Source organism: Zingiber officinale, chromosome 8B (genome assembly GCF_018446385.1).
Source record: "Zingiber officinale cultivar Zhangliang chromosome 8B, Zo_v1.1, whole genome shotgun sequence".
Classification (NCBI taxonomy): Eukaryota; Viridiplantae; Streptophyta; class Magnoliopsida; order Zingiberales; family Zingiberaceae; genus Zingiber; species Zingiber officinale.
The window spans coordinates 66,000,018-66,020,635 of record NC_056001.1 but is presented as its reverse complement, the minus strand read 5'-3'; the positions used below and the strand labels follow the sequence as shown (position 1 = coordinate 66,020,635).

General features: G+C 38.6%; 2 protein-coding genes and 1 long non-coding RNA gene across 6 annotated transcripts; 2 read left to right on the top strand and 1 right to left on the bottom strand.

The window, feature by feature from the left end:
- The first annotated feature begins 648 nt into the window (after positions 1-648).
- Positions 649-7,570, top strand: LOC122016039 (thylakoid membrane protein TERC, chloroplastic-like). Its single transcript, XM_042573185.1, has 14 exons — positions 649-841; positions 920-1,000; positions 2,891-3,027; positions 3,157-3,233; positions 4,070-4,157; positions 4,239-4,319; positions 4,406-4,462; positions 5,074-5,155; positions 5,840-5,889; positions 6,039-6,095; positions 6,172-6,250; positions 6,753-6,811; positions 7,088-7,145; positions 7,232-7,570. The coding sequence occupies exons 1-14, from the start codon at positions 709-711 to the stop codon at positions 7,324-7,326; spliced, it is 1,134 nt and encodes a 377-aa protein (XP_042429119.1). The 5' UTR covers positions 649-708; the 3' UTR covers positions 7,327-7,570.
- A 1,006-nt stretch (positions 7,571-8,576) lies between these two features.
- Positions 8,577-20,224, bottom strand: LOC122015248. Of its 4 annotated transcripts, none has more exons than XR_006120861.1 (7): positions 19,929-20,224; positions 19,565-19,693; positions 19,386-19,492; positions 18,547-19,193; positions 14,692-18,275; positions 14,403-14,602; positions 8,577-8,878 (listed from the first exon to the last, which is right to left on the bottom strand). XR_006120861.1 is itself a non-coding variant. In XM_042572033.1 (3 exons), exon 2 carries the CDS (start codon positions 13,490-13,492, stop codon positions 10,019-10,021), a length of 3,474 nt encoding a protein of 1,157 aa, XP_042427967.1. In that variant the 5' UTR covers positions 13,493-13,549; positions 14,403-14,540; the 3' UTR covers positions 8,577-8,878; positions 9,982-10,018. The 4 variants fall into 4 exon arrangements, 2 of the variants coding, with proteins under 2 accessions (XP_042427967.1, XP_042427966.1); XR_006120862.1 differs by having other exon boundaries at positions 19,565-19,594; XM_042572033.1 differs by lacking the exons at positions 14,692-18,275; positions 18,547-19,193; positions 19,386-19,492; positions 19,565-19,693; positions 19,929-20,224 and adding an exon at positions 9,982-13,549 and having other exon boundaries at positions 14,403-14,540.
- LOC122015250 lies at positions 14,157-15,377 on the top strand. Its single transcript, XR_006120863.1, has 2 exons — positions 14,157-14,348; positions 14,421-15,377. It is a non-coding gene; the product is annotated as an uncharacterized LOC122015250 (long non-coding RNA).
- Positions 20,225-20,618: the final 394 nt, after the last annotated feature.

Here is a 20,618-nt window from a genome sequence, read left to right as displayed (position 1 = left end):
CACTAGCTTCCCCACTTCCCCCTTTGCCACTGCAATTGCGCCCTTCCCTACCCTCACTTTGACCTCTTTGGCATCAGTGTCCCCCCCCCCCCCCCTTTCCTCCTCTGGGCAACCGCCCACAACATGATCCCCTCCCCGCTCTCCTCCTCGTCCTCCTCCTCCATTGCCTTCTTTGGCCACACCATTTGCCGGCCAAGTCATCTCGTTATCACCGTTAGTGCAACTATCAATTCCTCCAATGCCATCCCTCCCAAGTACCACAATCACGACAAGTTCAACCTATCGCTCTTCAACGATAACATGTAAAAAGGAGAGTAGCAGCCAACTTCGACACGTCACCATTGTCGTTCCTCCAGCCGTTGTGATCATAATTGGCGGTGTTGCCATAGTTCCGTTTGATATTCACATAACAATTAATTATAGAAATATTATCAGAATAAAAATAAAAGAGAAGAGATATTAATAAGAACAAAAATATTGGAGGGACATAAATCAGTAAAATTGAAAATAAAAGTAACATAATAACAACAATTTGCCTAGTTGTTGAACATTTGAATTATCATTATTTTACTAATTTCTTTTTTTTTTCTACCCTTACAATAAAAAAAATGAAATGAAAAATAAGTCGATTCTCGAAATAAATAAATAAATCCACGCACCGGAGGGAGGCGGATAACGACTCGCTTTCTTCGGCCACCGTTCCAGCCCATGGCCTTCGCTTCCGCGATCCACCACCGCCCGTGTGTTCGAGCCCCTCTCATGTTCGATCCCGGGCGGCTTGGGGGCTCTTCTGTTTCCTCCCTCCGCCGCCATGCCCTCGCCGCCGCCCCTCGCGATCCAGGTAGTAGTCTTCTTTCTCCTCCATGGATGAATTCTTTGCCTTAGGTTGATTCGTGCTCATTTAGGCTCTTCTTTCCAGCTAGGAGTTGTCGCTTCTGCAGGCTTTCAATTGGCATTCCGTGGGCGAAAGGGACCGACCAAGAAGACATCTCGGTTGCGGGTGACATGCTATGACTTTGCCTTAGTCACTAGTTTTGTGTATTTGGTAATTTGATTTGGTTGGAGAAATAAATGCTTTTATATTTACGTGTTCCTGTTGAACTATATTGCTGATTTTTAGCTTGGATGTTTTGTTGTCCGATTATAATAAGATGCATGAGATCGATTTGTAATGAGGTTCGTGTGAGTGATTAGATACTAATAATTAGGAGAATAGAGAAGAAATTAAGACTAATACGATTTAAGAATAATTATTTTGATCAATAAGTTATTGGCTTTTTTATGACGTGCATAATTTATCAAGGTTGATAGTCAAGCCAATTTGTATTTTCTTCTTGCAAACGTATTTTATAAATACTACTAGCAATTCTCTTCTCCACCACAACACACTTGTGTTGCAACGGACAAACGGCTATTGTCTTCCTGGTACTGTCCTTTGGTGCTTCACCAGCACAAGAATGACAAATCGTCTTCCTGGTACTGTCCTTTGGTGCTTCACCAGCGCAAGAATGACAAATCGTCTTCCTGGTACTGTCCTTTGGTCCTTCACCAGCACAGGAATGACAAATCATCGAACGAAAAGAAATTAGCATCAACTTTGATAGACCTTTCAGCAGGAAATTGCTACAAAAGGTTAGTTTGGCAAGACATAATCCAGATGAATTTAACTGCCAAATAAAAGACTCTGCTGTGAATTTGATATTCTTTCATCTCCTAGTGTTTGAGGAGAAGTACTTTGTCAAGGATGAGAGTTATGTTGTAGGCCTTGGTTGATAAAAATAGTTGTTGTGGTCATGCAGTGGATGTAGCAGGCATGACAGTTATATGGTGGATGCTACATACATATTGGTCATATAATGGTTAGTAGGTTGTAGTGGATGTAGTAAGATGTAGTTTAGGCGCGATAGATAAAGCACATTAAGCAATTATTCAATTTTCATCTCCCAAAAAGTATCTGCTATCGGTGAGGTTCTCCCTATTTCTAATGAAGTCTCAATATTCCCTTCGTTCTTCCACTATGTTGCTTACAAAATATGGTTCTTTTGTGGTTATAGTTCAGGGTTATTTCTTAGTTCGATCTCTACTGCAAAATTGGACATGAAAGTTTCCTTTCATCCAACTCCTCGCAATTGAAAAGAATAAATACACATGGAAAAAAAGAATACAATAAGACATTTATCAATATTGATTTTGTTATATGATATACAGACAGAATGTTTCTACATGAGTACATCTAAAATTGCTTATAAAAAAAGCTACAATTGTATTGAACATATTGGTGCCATACATTGAAATCTTTGGAATACTACATATTGGGAGCATTGGAGATGAAAGGATAACTTATCTTTTAGTCTGATACCATTCCCATGTCTCATCTAAGATACAACTATCAGTTATCTTTTACTCTTACTCATGTTAGCAAATTGCTGTTTCTATCAATTTACTAGTGTGATGGATGTTAAAATCTTGTTAAAGATGATAGGTACATAGTTGTGAAACATGAGATTTCTACAAAATGCTTTTATTTAGTAAATTAATTGGAATTTGATGACTAACAACGATTGAAGATTCATTTTGAAGAACAAGAGTTCCTGTGTAGGCGAAATTACTTTTTGGAAAGGATTCTTCTGCTAAATGAGTATTATAGTATGTGTATCTAACAATGAAAATAACGACTGAATCTGGTGCTCTACTTATATTATTTCTGAATAATGTGATATTATATGTGTTCATACCATATTGTCTTTAAAAATCCAATAAACATATTGAGGCAGTTCCCTACAGTAAACACAAAAGGCAGTGCCCAACATATTGGGTCGTGATTTTATACTCAGAGCTTGATGGAAATATTATTTTATGATGCATAATGCATGACAATATGTGTTTGTAGAGGATAAGGAGAAGAACAATTCTTCATCACATGATGAGGTAAACATTATTGGGGTGGCTATTCGAGATCCTGTTTCATGTGGTACAGAAAGCACATTGGCAGACAAATCCTCTTCTATGAAAACAGTTGCATTATGGGTATGTTCTGTAAAGTATATACTTACATGCTAAAGCATAGCTCTGGCAGTTTTATAGTGTGCTCTCGCTATCTTGATTAATGATTAACTAAGTGCCATTTCTTACTATTGTTTCTCCATTACCTCTCAGGTGTTTGCTGCTTCGGCTTTTGGAATTTGCTTGGGTTTTAAGGATGGCATTGAAAAGGCATCTGAATTTTTTGCAGGGTATGCGGCATGTATGTTACTAAACTAAAGTTTCTATCTTTGTTTTCCGTTAATATTATCATTGTGCATTTAATTACCTTTTGCAACTGTATCCCTGAGATGTTGTATTGCTACTTTAACACTTTGGATTTTGGTTTAATTTCCTAGGTACTCGTAATGATCTTTCATATTTATCGAGTCTTCTTGATCTTTCCATTTTGATGAGAATATTTCATCATATTTCAAGCAGTTAGCTGAGTTTTTAGTTTGTAAAGATCAAGGTTAATTGTTCACTTAGATAATATGCAATTGTTTATTTTTCAAAACTGATTATTCTCAACCATTATACTAATTTGAAAAGTAAAACTTATGGTGTCACAAAAAAGATAATGTATAGCTTGGATTTTGCATTTAATGAGAATCTGAGAAGTAGATAGAGAAAGAAGCTTGATATGTCAAAAATTCATAGTTCAGCTATTGCCTTTTAAGTGTTCAATTTCCACTTTTGCCAGTCCACTGTAAACTAATAACATACTGCTCCTTTTCATACTAGTTTCAGCATTCAATTTACATGTGTTATGTGGCATATGACAATGCATACAACTTGGATAATTTATGCTTCAGCTTTTCTCTTGAAACTTCACTGATCTATGTTGTTGTAAGCATAAATTACATGTGCTACATAGGTGGTATGTGGTTGATGGTTGTTGTATGTATGCAAATTTCTGACTCCTCTATCTAATTGGTTTGTTCAATGAATATCTTGTGTCAGCTTCGCATTTCTTTTCTTTATATTTCTAGATTACGTGTGAACTTATAGTGACAAGAAGTACTAATTTGACAAATTATTGTTACAGCTATATTCTGGAACAGAGTCTTTCAGTCGACAATCTCTTTGTCTTTGTTTTAATTTTCAGTTATTTCAAAGTTCCTGTGAAGTGTCAGGTAATTTGGTTCCTTTTCTGCAATTATCATGGTTAGGTTAATATTCTGTCTTGAAAAATTTTTCCCTACTAAAATGGTTAGAGTCAAGTGCTTTCATATGGTATTGCTGGTGCAATCATTTTCCGTGCAGTAGTAATCCTACTTGGGACTGCAACAATTCAGGTAATAAACTATCAAATTGTCTTTGTACTGCTTTTGTGTTCCTTATCTTAACACCTTATTCGTAATTGTTCCTTGCCAATGCTCAGAGATTTGAGTTAGTTAATGTTCTACTGGCCTTGATCCTTCTATTTTCATCATACAAGGTAAAATTTCTTAGTTCATTTTCTTTTTTTAGTCGATTCCTGTGTTATGCATTTTCTTGTGATCTTATGCTTAACAGGTCATAGTTTATTTAGGAATTACTGGTAGGATATATCACATGTGGTTTGATAATTTGGAATATGACCACTTAATTGACATCCGAGTGCATTTTGTCAGACTAGTTCATAAAGTCACAGATTGGTTTCTCATTATGCCAATCTAGTTGTTACATTAGAAGGCAATCAATCACTTAACCGATAACCATGATTCAAGTCCTCAATTATATGCAGTTTTTTCTGTTTCTTTTTTGGATTAAAGATAAATGATGTGGTTTCTGTTATGGAGCTTTTGTTTACTTATAGTAGCTGTCCAAATAAATAGGACAAAAAGTTCTAGTTGTTGTGTTTCAGTTGTTGATATGGTTTGTTTACAGTTTCCTGTGTGTCAACTTCTAAGATTCAAAAGCAAAATATGTGGTTTTTCTTCTCATTCTAGTCGTTGAGATTGTATCTCATTCTTTAAGCAGAATTTGGCTTATCACTCTTTATGTTGGTGATGCTAATGGGACAAAATTTTCTTGAAGCACACTTGTAAAATATTGTTGCGTTGACAGTTGTTTTCTGCTGAAGAAGAGGAGGCTGATCTGGCTGATAACTTCATTGTAAAAACATGCCAAAAGTTTATCCCTGTTACAGGTGACATCCGTAATTTCAGTTGAACTTCATTTATTTGCTCAAACTCGAAGTCCCTTTTCTTGATTGCTTTAATATCATAAATTATGATTTTTTTACATAATTTCTGAGAAGAATAAAAAGAGGTATGATAACAGTAGTACAGTACTACTTTGTAGAAAATTAGTTAATACACGTTCCCTGTTTTTTTTTTTTTTGGTTGCCGGGCACTATGTTACATAGACTCAAGTACTAGTATATCCTACACTGCTATTGATCTAAGTGTCACATGACTAATAAGAATGTTGAGTGTCCACTTGGAGTGTTCCATGTGGATACAAAGGTGTAAATGAAGAAGTCCAAGTAATAGATGCCCAACATATAAAAGAACATTACAGTTTTAGTATTTTCTGAACTTGATCATATTTTTTGCTGCCAATAATTGATCACTATTGCCTACCAGAAGTCAGAAATCGGGTGTCAAGGACCATCTTTTTGATTCAGTTGAAACAAAAAGGATCTCCAACTAGAAATGAGTTGACTACTTGAGTGAAGCGCAACTTTTCTGTTTTTGCCATGATGAAAATAGTTCTTACCTTTTATCAAAAGGAATTATGTCTTGATACTCTCTAGAAGCATAATTCTTTTCTTGTTCGCAGATCATTCTCTACATCTTTAGCAATCATTTTAATCATGTTCATGTTTCAGATTATTACGATGGGGGTAGATTCTTCACAATTAAAGATGGCGTGAGGAAAGTAAGTGTTGGTTGCATCAGGAAAATCTTTTCATCTTAGTGGTTAGGTTCTACTCTAGATGCATGCCCATTTTGTATTTCTTCAGTGCCAAAGCTAAATTATCTAATGTTAACCTTGTATTTTCAATGATGATTTAAAACATTGTGCAGGCTACACCATTACTACTCGCTCTTGCAGTTGTGGAGCTGAGTGATATTGCATTTGCTGTAGGTTATTTGCAAATTCTATTGTTATCAGTACTTAACTTAATCTGGCCTTACTAGAAAGAACTCGTGCTTACAGGTGGATTCAATACCAGCAGTTTTTGGTGTTACAAGGGATCCTTTCATTGTCTTCTCGTCAAACCTATTTGCTATATGCGGTAATTCGATAATTTGTCACCACACGACTCTTGACGCTTTTGTTTTTGTAGTTTTGAAATATTTGTACTTGATACAATTATCCAATTTAGCTACTTTTTTTTAGACAGAGTCTCTACGTCTTATAGAAATTGTTTAAAATTTCTTATTCCAAGGCACATTTTAGATTTTTTCTGATTCACCGAATGGAAGATGTAACTCACGTGAAAAGTTCAGGTTATGACGGGGCATCAAAGCCAAAATTACTTGGTCCACTAAGTAGAAATATAAAGAGTGGGTACTTATTATGCAGAGAGCCTTCTCAAGCATCACATTTAAAGTCATTTAACATTAGCACGAATAGAGGTTCATTATTCCACTCCAAGTTTAGGATGTTACATGAACCGGGTCTTTTTTTTTATGTCATATAGTACAATACAGATTCGGATCTTGGTTGTTTATCCCATAAGCCTTTTAGGTAATTACTGTTTCAACTGATCGTTCTTCTTGAATGATGTTATGTAGGTCTAAGGTCACTGTACGTGCTCATTTCGGAAAGCATGTCTGAGATGGAGTATTTACAGGTAAACATTAACTCAGTTCAGTACTAATGATGTTGTCATTCTTTTTAATGCATCATCAACATGTTTTTTTAGCACATTTATTCATTTAGAGTTCTCTTACCAAGGTAACAAATCTATTGCTGCTTGTTTCCAGTTTTGTAAACGTCAATACCTGAAATCAGATCTTTAATATTTATGATTTTTGTATTACCTGAATTCATGGATGTACATTTGGTTCACGTTCCGTCAAAATACTTTTGCCACGAACTGTAAGCTCAAGTAAATCTAACTTTGCAGCCTGCTATTGGTGTTGTCTTGGGCTTCATCGGAACAAAAATGCTGTTTGACTTTTTTGGTAAGCTAAACTTAGCCATTTTGCGCATGTTGAGTTCGTTGATGGCATGTAGTTTATGTGTTGCCTACTGCGATCTTGCTCTGCAGGGTATCATGTATCGACTGAGGCTTCCTTATGTTTTGTCGCGATAACTCTTGGTACCGGAGTCTTGTTGAGCCTAAGAAAAAACCAGAGCGATTGAGCTAAAGACACCAGAGCAGCAGCATATAGTTCTCTGGATGAAGAACTCAAAGAATTGTGCAATGGATTCTCAAGACAATCGAGCAGCTTATAGAAGTAAAGCAATGAGGCAATGCCATTTCAAAGCTGGGCTGTTCATTACTTTTAGTCATCCTTTAAGATTATACGAGTCCACCTGGGCAAAAATAATTAGTTCTGTTGTAAAATTATCGTGCAGAAAATTTATTGTATTAGTTTTTAGATAACTCGGCATATTTTCCCGGCTGTTTAAGATATTAAATAAAGCAAACAGGAATAATAGGCATGGGTTAAAATTCTAGGGACATTTGACAATAACATAAATAAAGAGTTTAAAAATATTTGGTGTTGGGCGATACAACGATTATAATTATTCTCACAAATAAAAACGAAATCCACAACATTGCTTGAATTAATTATATATTTCTGTATCGAGCCAAAGGATTATAATGGTAGGACTTCAATTGTTTGTATAAACAGAGAAATATACGGGATTTTTAGATTGAAAACGCATGAAATACTTTGATTATGATTCGTTTGTGGGAAAAACAACTGGAGAAAACAATGATTACAAACTTTTATTCAGCTCTTAATTTATATTTATTATTAACTAACTTTTTAAATACATATCTAATAATTTCAGAATTATCAAAGGTAATTTGAATATCGATTTAATTTTTCTTTGTAGGCTATATATTTTTTTTTTTGAAAAAAATAACAATAGAAAAGTTTAGAATAAAAAAGGCATAATAATAGTATTATAGTTGTTGGAAAAAAAACCATGAATGATCAGTTTTTATCTTAATCTAATAATTTATATCATTCAGATTCTCTTTCCCTGTTTCATATTTTACCTAATTTGTTAAGGTCATACAGAAGTCTACAGTTTATAAGGCTATTCTACTGCACGACAGCCAAAAAAGCTAAAAGTTCATATTGGTTTCTATGTTTTTTATTTTCACTCGGTCTGATTCACGTAGAGATTGTACTCCAAAAACTCTAACCGCTGTTATTTGTGTTTGTATCATTTTTTAATCTTCCAAGTCTGTGCATGTCGCAGTGGCTGCTTGTTCATAATTCATTCCTAGCTTTACCAGATTTCTTCTTCACAGTAAAATGCAATCTACTCAATGAAAGCTTGAAGCAATAAAATTCTGGGCCGAGCTCGATATCAACTGTCAACAGCGAAGCAATCCAAAGAAACAAGCCGTTTTCATAGTAAGATTTAGGGCAGAAAAGAAGAATGGACCAGCAATCGATAAACGGATAAATATCTCATCTGTACAGTGTATAAACTCCATGATTTTATTAAATCAGGAGTTGTTATAACTCCTGACCGAAGCATTGGCCATTTGGGCCATCTAATCGCAAATGCAGAAAAAAGAAGTAATCTATGTACAACGCCACACCTTGAGCTGAATATGAGACTCACTGTGGGTTAGATAGTTAAATTCCAATTGGCTCTTTTTGGCACTTCAAGCAAAACATGCCTCGTCAACAGGGCTGCTTACGATGCATCACCCATTCGGACCTGCCTGCAAGCGAAACATGAATTATGAGAGTGTTAGTGACCTCATAAAACATGCCTGATTAACATCCACAAATGTCACATGTGGAACTGAGTTAACAATTGATACCTACTCCGAATTCAAAATTGTGCATGTTTGTATATATGGTCTGGGAAACTCTACCAGTTGGACCATACAAAGTTGCTAAAATATACATTTAATACAATAAAATAAAATAAAAACTTATTAGATATGCGCTGCAATCCAAGCGACAAGGAACTACCCTGATGGTCAGGTTTATTTCATTTTGCTACACAAAACAACTCCTTAATATTTTGCAAAACTAGTAAACCAGTATTATCTGCAAAACAACTTCCAGAAAAAAAATGTACAAACTGAGAAGTGTTATCACCATATCAGATGAAAGCTTAGATATGTTCTTTAAGCAATATAGGTTAGCCGGCATAGCCTAGAGACAATGACAAGTGTTCTGAACTGTGTAGTGTATTTATTTGTCCTGCTGCCATATCAAAAAAAAAAAAAACAGCATGGTGCACGAAGCTCCCACTAATGCAGGGTCCTGGAGAAGGGTACGGTTTATTGTACGCAACCTTATCCTATTTTATAAGAGGTTGTTTCTGAGACACAAATCTGTGATCTCTACGTCACATGACGGCAACTTTACCGTTGTGCCAAGACTCCCCTGTTCTCCTGCTGCCATACAGCCATACCAACAAGACTATAAAATCCAAGACTGGAGATTCCAACAATGAGTGGACATAAACTGCTTATCTTTCCATAGAAACTAAACTTATAGCAAACAATGCAAAAGCATGTCAATGAACTTTAAGACAATAAACATGTACTCTGCCAAATTAACTGACATGTATAACATAAAGAATGGGGATTCTCACTTTGCTTCAATAAAGGGATTTACAGAGTCAAATCAAGGCAAAAAGCGAAGTTAATTATCTTTTGGCATGAACAAGTCAAAATGCCACAGAACAATAACAAGAAGATGCAGCTGGAGTAGCATAATTGATGTACACAAAAACCAAAGGATTACTGCTTACTGCTGGATAAAGATTGATTGACATTTAAAAATCTGATGATGTTATCACAAGAATTACCTGAGTGACTCTGCAACACAAACACCGAGATTAGAATCTAGTACAATTTTTTATTCATAATGTGGTCGTAATTGAGTTGAATGGGCCTCTCTTGACAAAATGTTTCATCCTTGTAATCCTCATCAGTGGAGTTCTTTTGACATACCAATCTGTTTTCATTTAATAGATTCAACCCCAGAGCATTCCAATTACCATTGCTCTCACTAATAGTGTTTATGTCCATGAGAGGATGGAAGTTCTCTACATTTACATCCATATCTTCATTAAGATGATCAGCTGTGTCTCCTGATCCAACCGATGCTGTGCCAACATTTAGATTGTGATCATGATCCAGGCCAGTGGAAGGGCCGCAAACAGCCAAGGTTCCAGTGTCAACATCATTAGCAATTCCAGTATCTGATGGATCTGCAGTATCTTTCCTCTGCCTTTTCCATTTCTTAGTTGATGAGGTGCCATCGTCCTCAAAATCTTCCTCTTCCCTATCCCTATGCAGATAAACCCACAATTTTCTTTCACTATCAAACTGTACACAAGGATCAAGCTCATAATGCAATCGATCTAGAGCCCCACTCACTACTTGAGTCACCTGTGTATCAGAAACATTTTCAACAACATATTGTGAGTCCCTCAGCAGAGTACAAACATCCGCCCTAGTTCCAATACTACCAGGCAACCTGGCAGCTGCATCTCGAACAAGACAAAGAATAGTAACGTGAGGTGGCCGATCAGGTTTAAGCATGAAATGATCCCGTGCCTTTGATGTTGGCTTTCCGCCTCCTCTCTTCAATGGAGCAACAATTGATTTTCTTCCATCAGCAGCAGTGTAGGAAAAGGCCCTATCTGGAACTGAGTACCTTAAAAATTCCTCTCTGCGGAAGTATGCTCTTACCTCATTTGAACTTGAACCAATAGTGTTTAGACTCTTTTGGGCTCTCAGATCTTTAAACCTCTCCTTCTCATCCAAGTTTGAAAGCAAAGAAGTAGGAGGTGGAGGGAGGCTCCCAATCTGCTGCAAGGTCTCCTGGCCACTCTTGAGCCAATTAGCAAAAGCATCAACAAGCTTTACAAGCATCTTGTGAGGAATTCCCCATGCTTCTGAAGAAGTCTCCTCTTCTGCATTTTCATCGTCAGGTAAACCAGATGAAATAGGGCCTGTCCATGACCAACTTTTGTTTAACTTCTCATAGCATACTAGGGGCTTCCAACCCTTGGCTCCTAAAGGTGCTGTCTTAGATGAAAATACCCTTAAAGCTCCTCGGACTAAATCTTGAAGTGGTTCCTGTGTTTCAAGGATGCATGGATCTCCAGGGTTTGATCTTACTCGATCAACGATCTCTTGAAAAGTAAGAGAAGGCAAACTAGCTTGGTTTACCATATTCTCAACAGAATGGGCAAGGTGCATACTGTTTTCTGTCTGGCACATATCGTTCAGCTCTTTTATATTTTGCATAGGGCTATAGTTTCTGTTGTGAAGATGAACATCATTAAATGTGGAATCTTCTGTCTGATTAATCATTGCCTTTCGTACAGCTGAAAGTAGATGCACTATGGAAAACGAGAAACCAGTATGAATAGTTGGTGTGATAAGGGCGAATGGCTTCTTCTGTAATTTTGGCTTAGGTTCTACATCTTCTGCATCCATTTTAGATATTGCCTGATCTGAATTTACTGCAGCCAGAGAGTCAGTTTCAGCAACTGCTTTCCTTTTACCCTTCTGCTGCTTTGCATTGGGCTTCAGATAACGGGGATCATCTGGCTCATCGGGGTACTGACCATTAACCTTCCATTTAGGTTTCTTTGATGAAGAATTACAACCTTTTAGGGGAAGGCCTGATGTTTCAAAATTAGCATCCGGCTGAGAATCGGAGAATTTCATGGTGTTCTCCAATCTATTAGTTCTGTTATTGCTGCCTTTTAACTTTGAAATTGCATCCATGTTATCCATATGTTCATCCATCATATCACCACTGTAATCAGCATCATAAAATGACTGCTGTGAAGAATGATCCTTGCCAACCATCCTTTTGTGCTTCTTCTCAATTTCATACTCAGGCTTGATATTCCATTTATTAATTCTGGTGTTCAAATCATCCGACTTCAGGAGATAATCCAGTGAAATTGAGTCCTCATGGACCTTGTTTTGCCTGATGGGGCGATTCAGCATAAGACTTTGAGTTTGATCTGTGGTAGAAGGTAAAAATTCTCTCTCAAAACTTCTAGCCTCTCCTGTATGTTCAGGTGATTCATCAACATAAGAAGCAATAGTTACTGTATGATGTACATTTCCATTTTTCCTCCGAGAATGACTGAAAACACTGTAGTCTGCAGGCTCTTCTTCATCACTATACATGTTGGCACTGTGCCTTTTCACTGGTTTCTGATTCTTTCCTGTTCTAGACAGACAACTAGCTGCAATACTTCTGTGTCCTGATTTCAACTCTTTTGGTGGAATTATATACTCTTCCTCCATGTCATCTTGATCTTCACTAGTATAATGTATAGTCCTTGAAGGAGATTCCAGATGATATTCTGTATATTTATTCTTCCCACTGAAAGGCAACTTTGGAATTTTCGCTTTAGATTTTGAGGACATTCCATACTTCAAAGCTGAAGGATGTGCAGCTGATGTTCCAAAACTCTCCTGTGTTGGAAACTTGGAAGCAGTAACCTTTAAAACTCCTTTTGTTTTCCCTTTACCAAATATCACAGGCTCCACACCCATGCCAATCTCACGAAGCTTGATATCAATTGAAGGCTTTGGAAACCGACGAGCCACCTTAGAACTGTGCCTCGAGTAGAGATGATGCAAATTTCCTTCCCCTGAATTCGTCTCAAACCTAATATCCCCATTCCTCTCAAGAGGCCTCTGTCTCTTTACCATATTCAGAAACTGAATTCTTTCTTGAATAGAATAATCAGCACAATTTTGAAATGCATCCTTCATGTAGACAAGACTCCTCACCATAGAATTCTGATATCTGTGCAGGCAATGGTAGTGTTCACGCCGTTGCATGGAAATCAAGCCGTGACGATAAACAATGATCTTAGGGTCACATAACCCACCTTTCAACTGACTGAAAAAAGTATCGAGCGGGCTCCCGAATTGGAAATTTTTTCCAGAAAACAGCTCTTTGAGGGTAATCGCAAACGTCTCCTGGTCCATGTCCGGAAGGTACTCCGCCAGCACGAACCGCTCCTCCTCCATGAGGCACTCATTCCACGTCTCCAACGATAAAATCGAACTCAAGTCAGGGAGATCGAAGAGCTCAAGCGGGAAGCCAAAGTTCTGGTTCCCCACTTGACACAACTGAGCTCCGGGCTCACTGACTTCCAACTGATCACACTCATCCGTCTCCATGCCGGAGTCCACATAAGAAGCCTCCGAAACATAAGACTCCACCTTGCCGATCCCCGCAGAGGGCTCTGCGTCCTCGTCCTGGCTCGATGCGATCCGGGGCGAGGAATCATCGGTCGCCCTCAAAACCCTAGATGCATTCTTCAAAATCGCCATGCGTATACCTCCCTGCTAAAGAAACAATCGTTCGCCTATCCGCAAGAGAAAAAACGCCTGGAACAACCGAAGGCGATCAAACAAAGCAAGAAAAAGAACGAAATCGAAACCTTTAAGACAACAACAATAAACAAAGGGGAGATAGAGAGAGAGAGAGAGAGAAGGCGGCAGGAGAATGGGAGGAGAGGATGGACGTACCAGGAAGAGAGGAGGTGAGGTGAGGCGAGAGCGAGGATCGGATTGCGAGCCGCCGCCGCCGAAATTTTTGTAGATGGAGGCGGAGGAGAAAACCCTAAGGAGGGAGAAAGCGAGAACGAGTCGAAGGGGGAGAGAGAGAAAGAGAGAGATATAGAGAGAGAGAGAGAGGGATGGGGCGGTTAGAATAAGCAAGGGAGAGGCGACGGATTTGTGTGCGTTGTCTCGAGGAAGGAGAGGCAGAGTACCGAGTTGTGGTAAGTGGGTTTAGGGATTGAGATCCGATAACTTGATCCGTTAAAGGAGACGCCCGATCCGATTGGTTTATGATCGTTATATTCCAACCATTATCATTGTACATTATTCGGTCATTAAATATTCCAAAGCCAATAATATATATTATCACTATCGTGATAACTGACGTCAAAAAGGAGTAGTGCAATATCTGATCAATCTTCTCATCTTTCAATCTCCTCACTATCAGTTCCACTTCCTAAACATGAGAACCATTGTCTTGCCAATTGATACTCGTTAGTTTAGTTTAAGAAGAAAACAGTCTCATGAAATAAATTCATCTGTTGCAGCCCATTGAAATAAACGTTCTGTTGGTGCAACCAAAGAAAGTTATCCCCAAAGCCTAATGTTTTGTTGATTGCACAAGGTTAGTAGTTCGTAGTGAAAGTTCTGGCAATGAGATTTCTGTTTTGTTCATTACCTTGGTGTGGTGGAGCAGCAGCAGGAGAGTATGATGGTGGTGGAGGCTGGTATATCCTTGGCCGCCATAACGAGCTTCAGCTGCTGCTGGATGATAAGATCGAGCAGGCCATCCGTTCCAGGAATAGGAGCCCCAGCCATGTAAGCCTTTGATGATTCTGCCTTTCTCGTCCTTACCCATCTCCCCTTCTACTTGAATAACTGTTCAGATATTAAACAAAAAAGAGAGAAACATGAATCGCAAGAAAGCAAAACAGGAAGAGGAATCAAGGAGCAGTAGTGACACTCACCGGAGCTAGAAAATTTGGGAGTTGCCAAGGAACGTGTAGTCCCTCACTTATTAGTACCAAGAGGGAACCATCAGCCATGGGTTCTTTGGATAATACTTGAAGATTCTAATTTTGGCATGCAAATTGTACATTATTCCAACAACTCATTTGCCTTTGGCTTCCTAATCACGCAAGAATAAGCATAACTAGCATTGATATATGAACTAAAAAGATAACATTTTATAAGCATTGTATCTTTCGATACAAGAGATGCACTAGAAGAAGCCGTTTCATTTTCAGACCAAAATTTGGCGTTTGGTTCAGTGAAAAGAATCAAGAACTATGGAAGTGGAGTTGCAAAAGATCTACTTTTTGCGTTGGTGAAATTTCCTTCCGGAATAATTAAAGTAGATTAAAGACTAATCAGCATCAGTTCCAATTGCACTATGAAATAAACTACTAGAAGATTAATGCTGATAACGGCATACAATTTCTCACTGCTTTTCCATGTACAAGTGGAGAAAAATACAGACACGGTTTTATTTTCTTTACAAATAATTGGTTTCACCTAATTTACATGTATTACCATAACTCAAACTTGCAACAATTTCAAAGAAAGAAACAACTTTCACCAATGAAACACCATTAACAAAAGCTGCTCTAATGAGCCAGCAGAGGAAAACGAATAAGACAAACGGAAGGTATCCTCCAAACAGGAAAATATATGTTTGAAGAGCTTTGTCACATCATAACCATAGTAATATTATTTGCCAACAAGAGATGAGTTACTCTTCTGGTTGTGGAAACTGTTTGGACCTGTCCAAGACAATTCCATAAAAAGTTGGTTGAGTAGAAGATACATACCAAACACTTTGGTTATCTATAAACAGTTTACACAACTTAAGCAACTGGCCGACGTCCAGCTCTAAGCTTCATGTGTTGTTTATGAAACACTGGTTGTATGCGCTCAAAGAATGATGGCGTTTTAGGCTTGGCACCAAAAAGGAAAACACTCAAAGGTACTCTAGTCCTCGGAGGCCTATCTGAGTGAACGCAAGGGCTGCCTGGAGGAAATGGTTCAAAATTTTCACATGATTTAGACAGTTGTTCCTCAATTTCAGCTTGAAGCTTCCTTACATGGTCTTGCCCCAACTGCAGTTCACCAACTGCCTTAGTATTCTCCTGTTTCATATTCATCACCTCGCCTTGAAACTTTGCAGCCTCGTAAAGAGTGAACAAAACATCCACAGATTCCATTTTTGGATTGTTCGCACTGGATATCTCCACTTGCAATTCAAAAAGACTTGAGATCCTACTCTGCAACTCCCCTCTCAATAATTCACTCTGTTCCAACCATACACAGAGTTCGGTTTTCAATTCTCTCAATCTTGTGATTACTGGTTGTGACTCAGATTTCTTTGTCGGATCGGCGGTGGGACTATCCTCACTCTGTACTGTGTTCTTTTTCTTGAGCTTACTGATATCAGTTTGTAGGTCTTCATATTTGGATTTCAGCTCCTGCATGTGATGGAATGACGTACTGAACCTTAGCCAAAAATCTAAATTACCCTCAATCAGATTGTCAATATCCCTTCTGAACTTTTCTGCAATAGTTGAAATATTATTTTGCTCGTCTGCACAAGTGCTCTCTGCCAGGCCTTTTTCTGGAAACACAGCAAGTGACTGACTATTAGTGGATGGTACATTTAGCCCATCAGGTGTCTCAGAACCTTGAGGTTTACAATTCTGTGGGAACTCAACCTTCTGTTGACCATGCCAAGAGTCCACAGTAACAATACAACTTGTCTTTTGAGAGGCCAATTTTTGTCTCAACATCTGTATCTCCTCATCTTTCATTGAAATGGTGTTTTTCAGTTCTGCTATCAAAATCAGTGTATCTTGAAAATATTCAGCATGTTTCTTCTCAAGTTCGGAGAGTCTTCTCTTTGTCTTTTCATCATTTTTTAAAAGTGCTGTGTACTCAACTTGTAAAATCCCTTCTTTACCGTCTAATCCGCTAGGAATCTTTTGATGAAAGCAAATAGTGTCATCTTTTCCATCAAGCAGCCTTTCTGAATTGTTGATTAGAAGCATGCTAGAATCAGTTTGTGATGACCCTTTCTCCTCTACTCGATTTATTTCCTTTGGGTCATCAATCTTTTCTGTAACATCCTTGAGTTTAAAAGCTGCCTCACTGTGGGAATCATCTTCCTGACAATGTCCATATTCTTGAGTTGTACGAACTTCTTTCTCCAAATCGTCCTTAATAACATTGATTTCAGTTATCTCATTACTTTGCAATAGTTCTTCTGGTTCAGTGTTACATGTGGAAGGCTCTTCCTCCATGAGTGCATCTGCAGTCCAATCATCTTTCAAAGCTTTGAAAGACTGCAACTTCTCTGAGATATTGCTGAGACTGCAACAGGTTTCTGCAAAGTTTTCACTGAAATTGATTTCTTCGTCATGGACAAATTTCTCAATTGCCCGGACTCTGGTCAACTCTTTTTCAGTTTCCTTCAGTCTTTTAGACAATGCATTTGAGTCATTGATGAGAGTTGATTTCTCCTCTTCCAATCTCTGAAGCGATATATCAAGTTCATTGTTTTCTGAAGTTAACTGATTAATTTGTGCAGACTGCGATGAAACAGTTATTTCCAATGTGATAATTTTATTTACAAGCTCATTAATCTTATCAGCAATTTCTATCGTAGAACCTTCAGGACTCATCTCAAAATGTATCTTAACGTTCTCACATATGTACTGTAAGTCGAGCCTTGCTTTGTTTAGAGCATCTTCCTCTATTTTTTGAGCAGCAAAGCTCATCTGTGTGGCTTTGCTAGATACTTCAGTATTCTCCACCTCCTCACCTTTAAGAGACTTCAGCTTTTGATTAGCAACCTCAATTCTTTCGGACTCTACTTTCACTTGTTCCAGAGATTTCTTTCTCCATTCCTTCAAGTTAACCATGGCATCCTCACAAGACCTAAGAGCTGTTGCTGCCATTAAAGAACGAGCCTCATTGTCCTCAATGACTGCATCGGTACTGAACTCATCTTGCAGCCGAGAAACTTTTTCTTGCATATCCATGACTTGCTTTTCGATACCCCAGTACTTGGCTATCCCGCTTTCATATGAACTCTTGATGAATTCTTTTTCAGTATGCAGAACCAATATTTCTTTCTGAAGCTTACTTATCTCTTCTTGGGCCTCTTCTTCACTCATCTGAGGCACACTAATCTTTTTCAGCTGCTTCTTTATGGATGATTCACTTTCTCTCCTTTTTTTCATCAATCCTTCCACTAGAGGTTTGTTAATTTTACTCGGATCAATGGGGATAATTGCTTTTGGAAGATTATCGTCCTCCTCCTCGAGCATGGCATACTGGACTTGATCAGGACAAGCAGTTGCTATGGTGTGGTTGGCCTTGTGCAACTCTCCTGATACGTGGTCATATCTTTCAGCCAAATCTCTGTATGCCCTGTACGCATCTTCTGTAAAACCTATCAACTCCGGTCTCCTTTTGAAGTACAATTCCGCCCTCTTAGCAAAAGAATCAGCATCTGCTTCAATGAGCTTGAGCATTTTTTGCACAATGTCCTCCATTTCTGCATTGATCCTATTTGTAAGGAAATGAAGCACACGAAAACAGATCGCTCACAACAAAAATGTTTGATTATGGACATCTGTATGCCAAGGAAACTGAAATTTGAAACCCTATCGAATGTTTTTCGAGCGCATCCATGATTTATCAGATTCAGTAGAAAAAAGGGGCATAATAGCACACAATCTCGACTTTCCCAAAAGAGATGACCGATAAAGAAAAAAGAGAGATAAAAAAAAACAAATAAACAGATGGAGCAAGGATCAAAAACTTGCCCTGGAGGTTGCTGTCGAGCCATTTCGACTGCTTCGTCCGGATGTGGCTCGCCCACCACCACGAGTACGCGTTGCTCGCCGCCCTCTGCAGCATCTTACAGCTCTCTTCTGTGCAGCTCTTCTCCACCTATCTGATAAGAGAGAGGAGAGCGCCGACCAAGGAAGAAGGAGGAAGATGGGGGAAAAGGGCAAACGAGAAGCAAAGGAAGCATTTTTGTCGCAGCAGTTAAAAAGGGTGAAAGGAGACGACGAGGAGATGGCATCGCAACCTTCCTTCCCCATCCTCGCTGTCGCCGGTTAAACAGGGAAAAGAAAGGAGATTCGCCGGCGCAAAAGGAGCGCTGTTTGGCCGCCACCATCGCGTGGCCTGCACGTTGAAACCGGTCGCCATTAACCAACCTCCTATTTATATCCGAGGATTTCATCACTCAACAGACAGACAGATATTTTTTTTCTTCTTTTATTTCTTTTTTATTTTTTTAAATGACTTTAAAAAAAAAAACTACAACAAAACAAAACAATTTAATTATCTGGTTTCATTTCACTATCTTTCCCCTCACTATCCTTCCATCCAAGTAAACATGGATGCATTCAAACCATCTCGAAACGACCATGAACATTGCAAATCTACAAATGTATCATAAAACCTGCACAAAGTAATAAAGATATCAGATAATGGACGAAACAAATAAACGTTTGAAAGTTTCATTGATTATCGACGAAATAAACCTCAAGATAGAATGACTAGAGCAAGGTAAATGGATCCACAGAGGAATAAGTATATTAAACCCCTGAAAACAAAATAAAACAAAACAAAACAATAATAATATAAACCTCACCAAATAAACCCCCCATCCAACACCATTACAGGGGCAAGCACAAATTTCAGCAAACTTCTCAGCATCACTAGAGTAAACTCTTCGAGATATCAGATCATCGTAAATATCTGAGGTAGAGAAAGCGTCGGATAGTTTCAGGTGTTTCCTTGTTACAACACAATGTTACGAGTCAATCTTACCGTAGACAGAAAACAAGCTGTTCATGACACCTGCATTACATTGAAACACAGATTATGCTTAGGACATGACTCGTTTCATGAAGAAACACTGATAAGTTTGAAAGGTGTCAACAGCACAGTCCTCCACAACTACAAGAGATCAAACCACCAACACATCAGCAAGTAGAAAAGTCCAAGATCCACATAAACATCAATGCTAATAGACCCAAGCAACTCTAGTTCAAGCAAAAGGAAGAATTTTGACAGAAGATTCGCCACCAAAGTCGCAGACTTTATTCGATTACCACTTTAATCGGATAAAAGGGGATCTTTTTTTCTCTTAGCAGCCGGATGCCGGCTAGGTAGCAGAAAGAGGAGAACTCACGGCGAGGATGACGACGGTGAATACGGCGACGGAGACGATGAAGACTCCCTGGCCGTGGTCGCAGCAGTGCTGGAGCTCCCGATTGGGCATCTCTAACCACTCCCTTTCCTTATCCTTGTAATCAATGAACCAATCTAAAGATCAGAAGAGAGATTGACAAGATGGAGAGAGTCGCCCAGTTAGAGAGAGAGAGAGAGAGAGGAGAGCGAAGGGATCGTTGGAGTGGTCAATTTGGTGAAGAAATCTAAAAAGTTTTCAAATGCAGCAGGCCACACAAGAGCGAGAGAGCCCACTGCTCCGGCTTCCTCAGTATAAGAAAACGAGTAAAATTTTTCTTTCTGGGCTAGTGTTTGTCGTGTAGTGGGTTTATAATCAGCTGTCTCGGATGGACGCAATCCACGTAATTAGCCGGGCGATAGTTGGCTAAATTTGCAAGGGAGTAGACGCATGCGTAGTGGGTGTTGATGCCTGTCCCGCTGGAAACACTAGATCATCGCCAACACTGATTCAGCCAGCGCAATAATCCAATCAAATTACGAGACAGCTAAGAGATTAATCGACACCGTCCGTATCTAATAGCGATGCATTCTATTTCGAATCCCTGGCGTCCAATAAGGGCCCGCCTCTCTTCACAGACAAGAATATGACAATTTCACAATATTAACAACAACGAAACCAACCATATGCTAA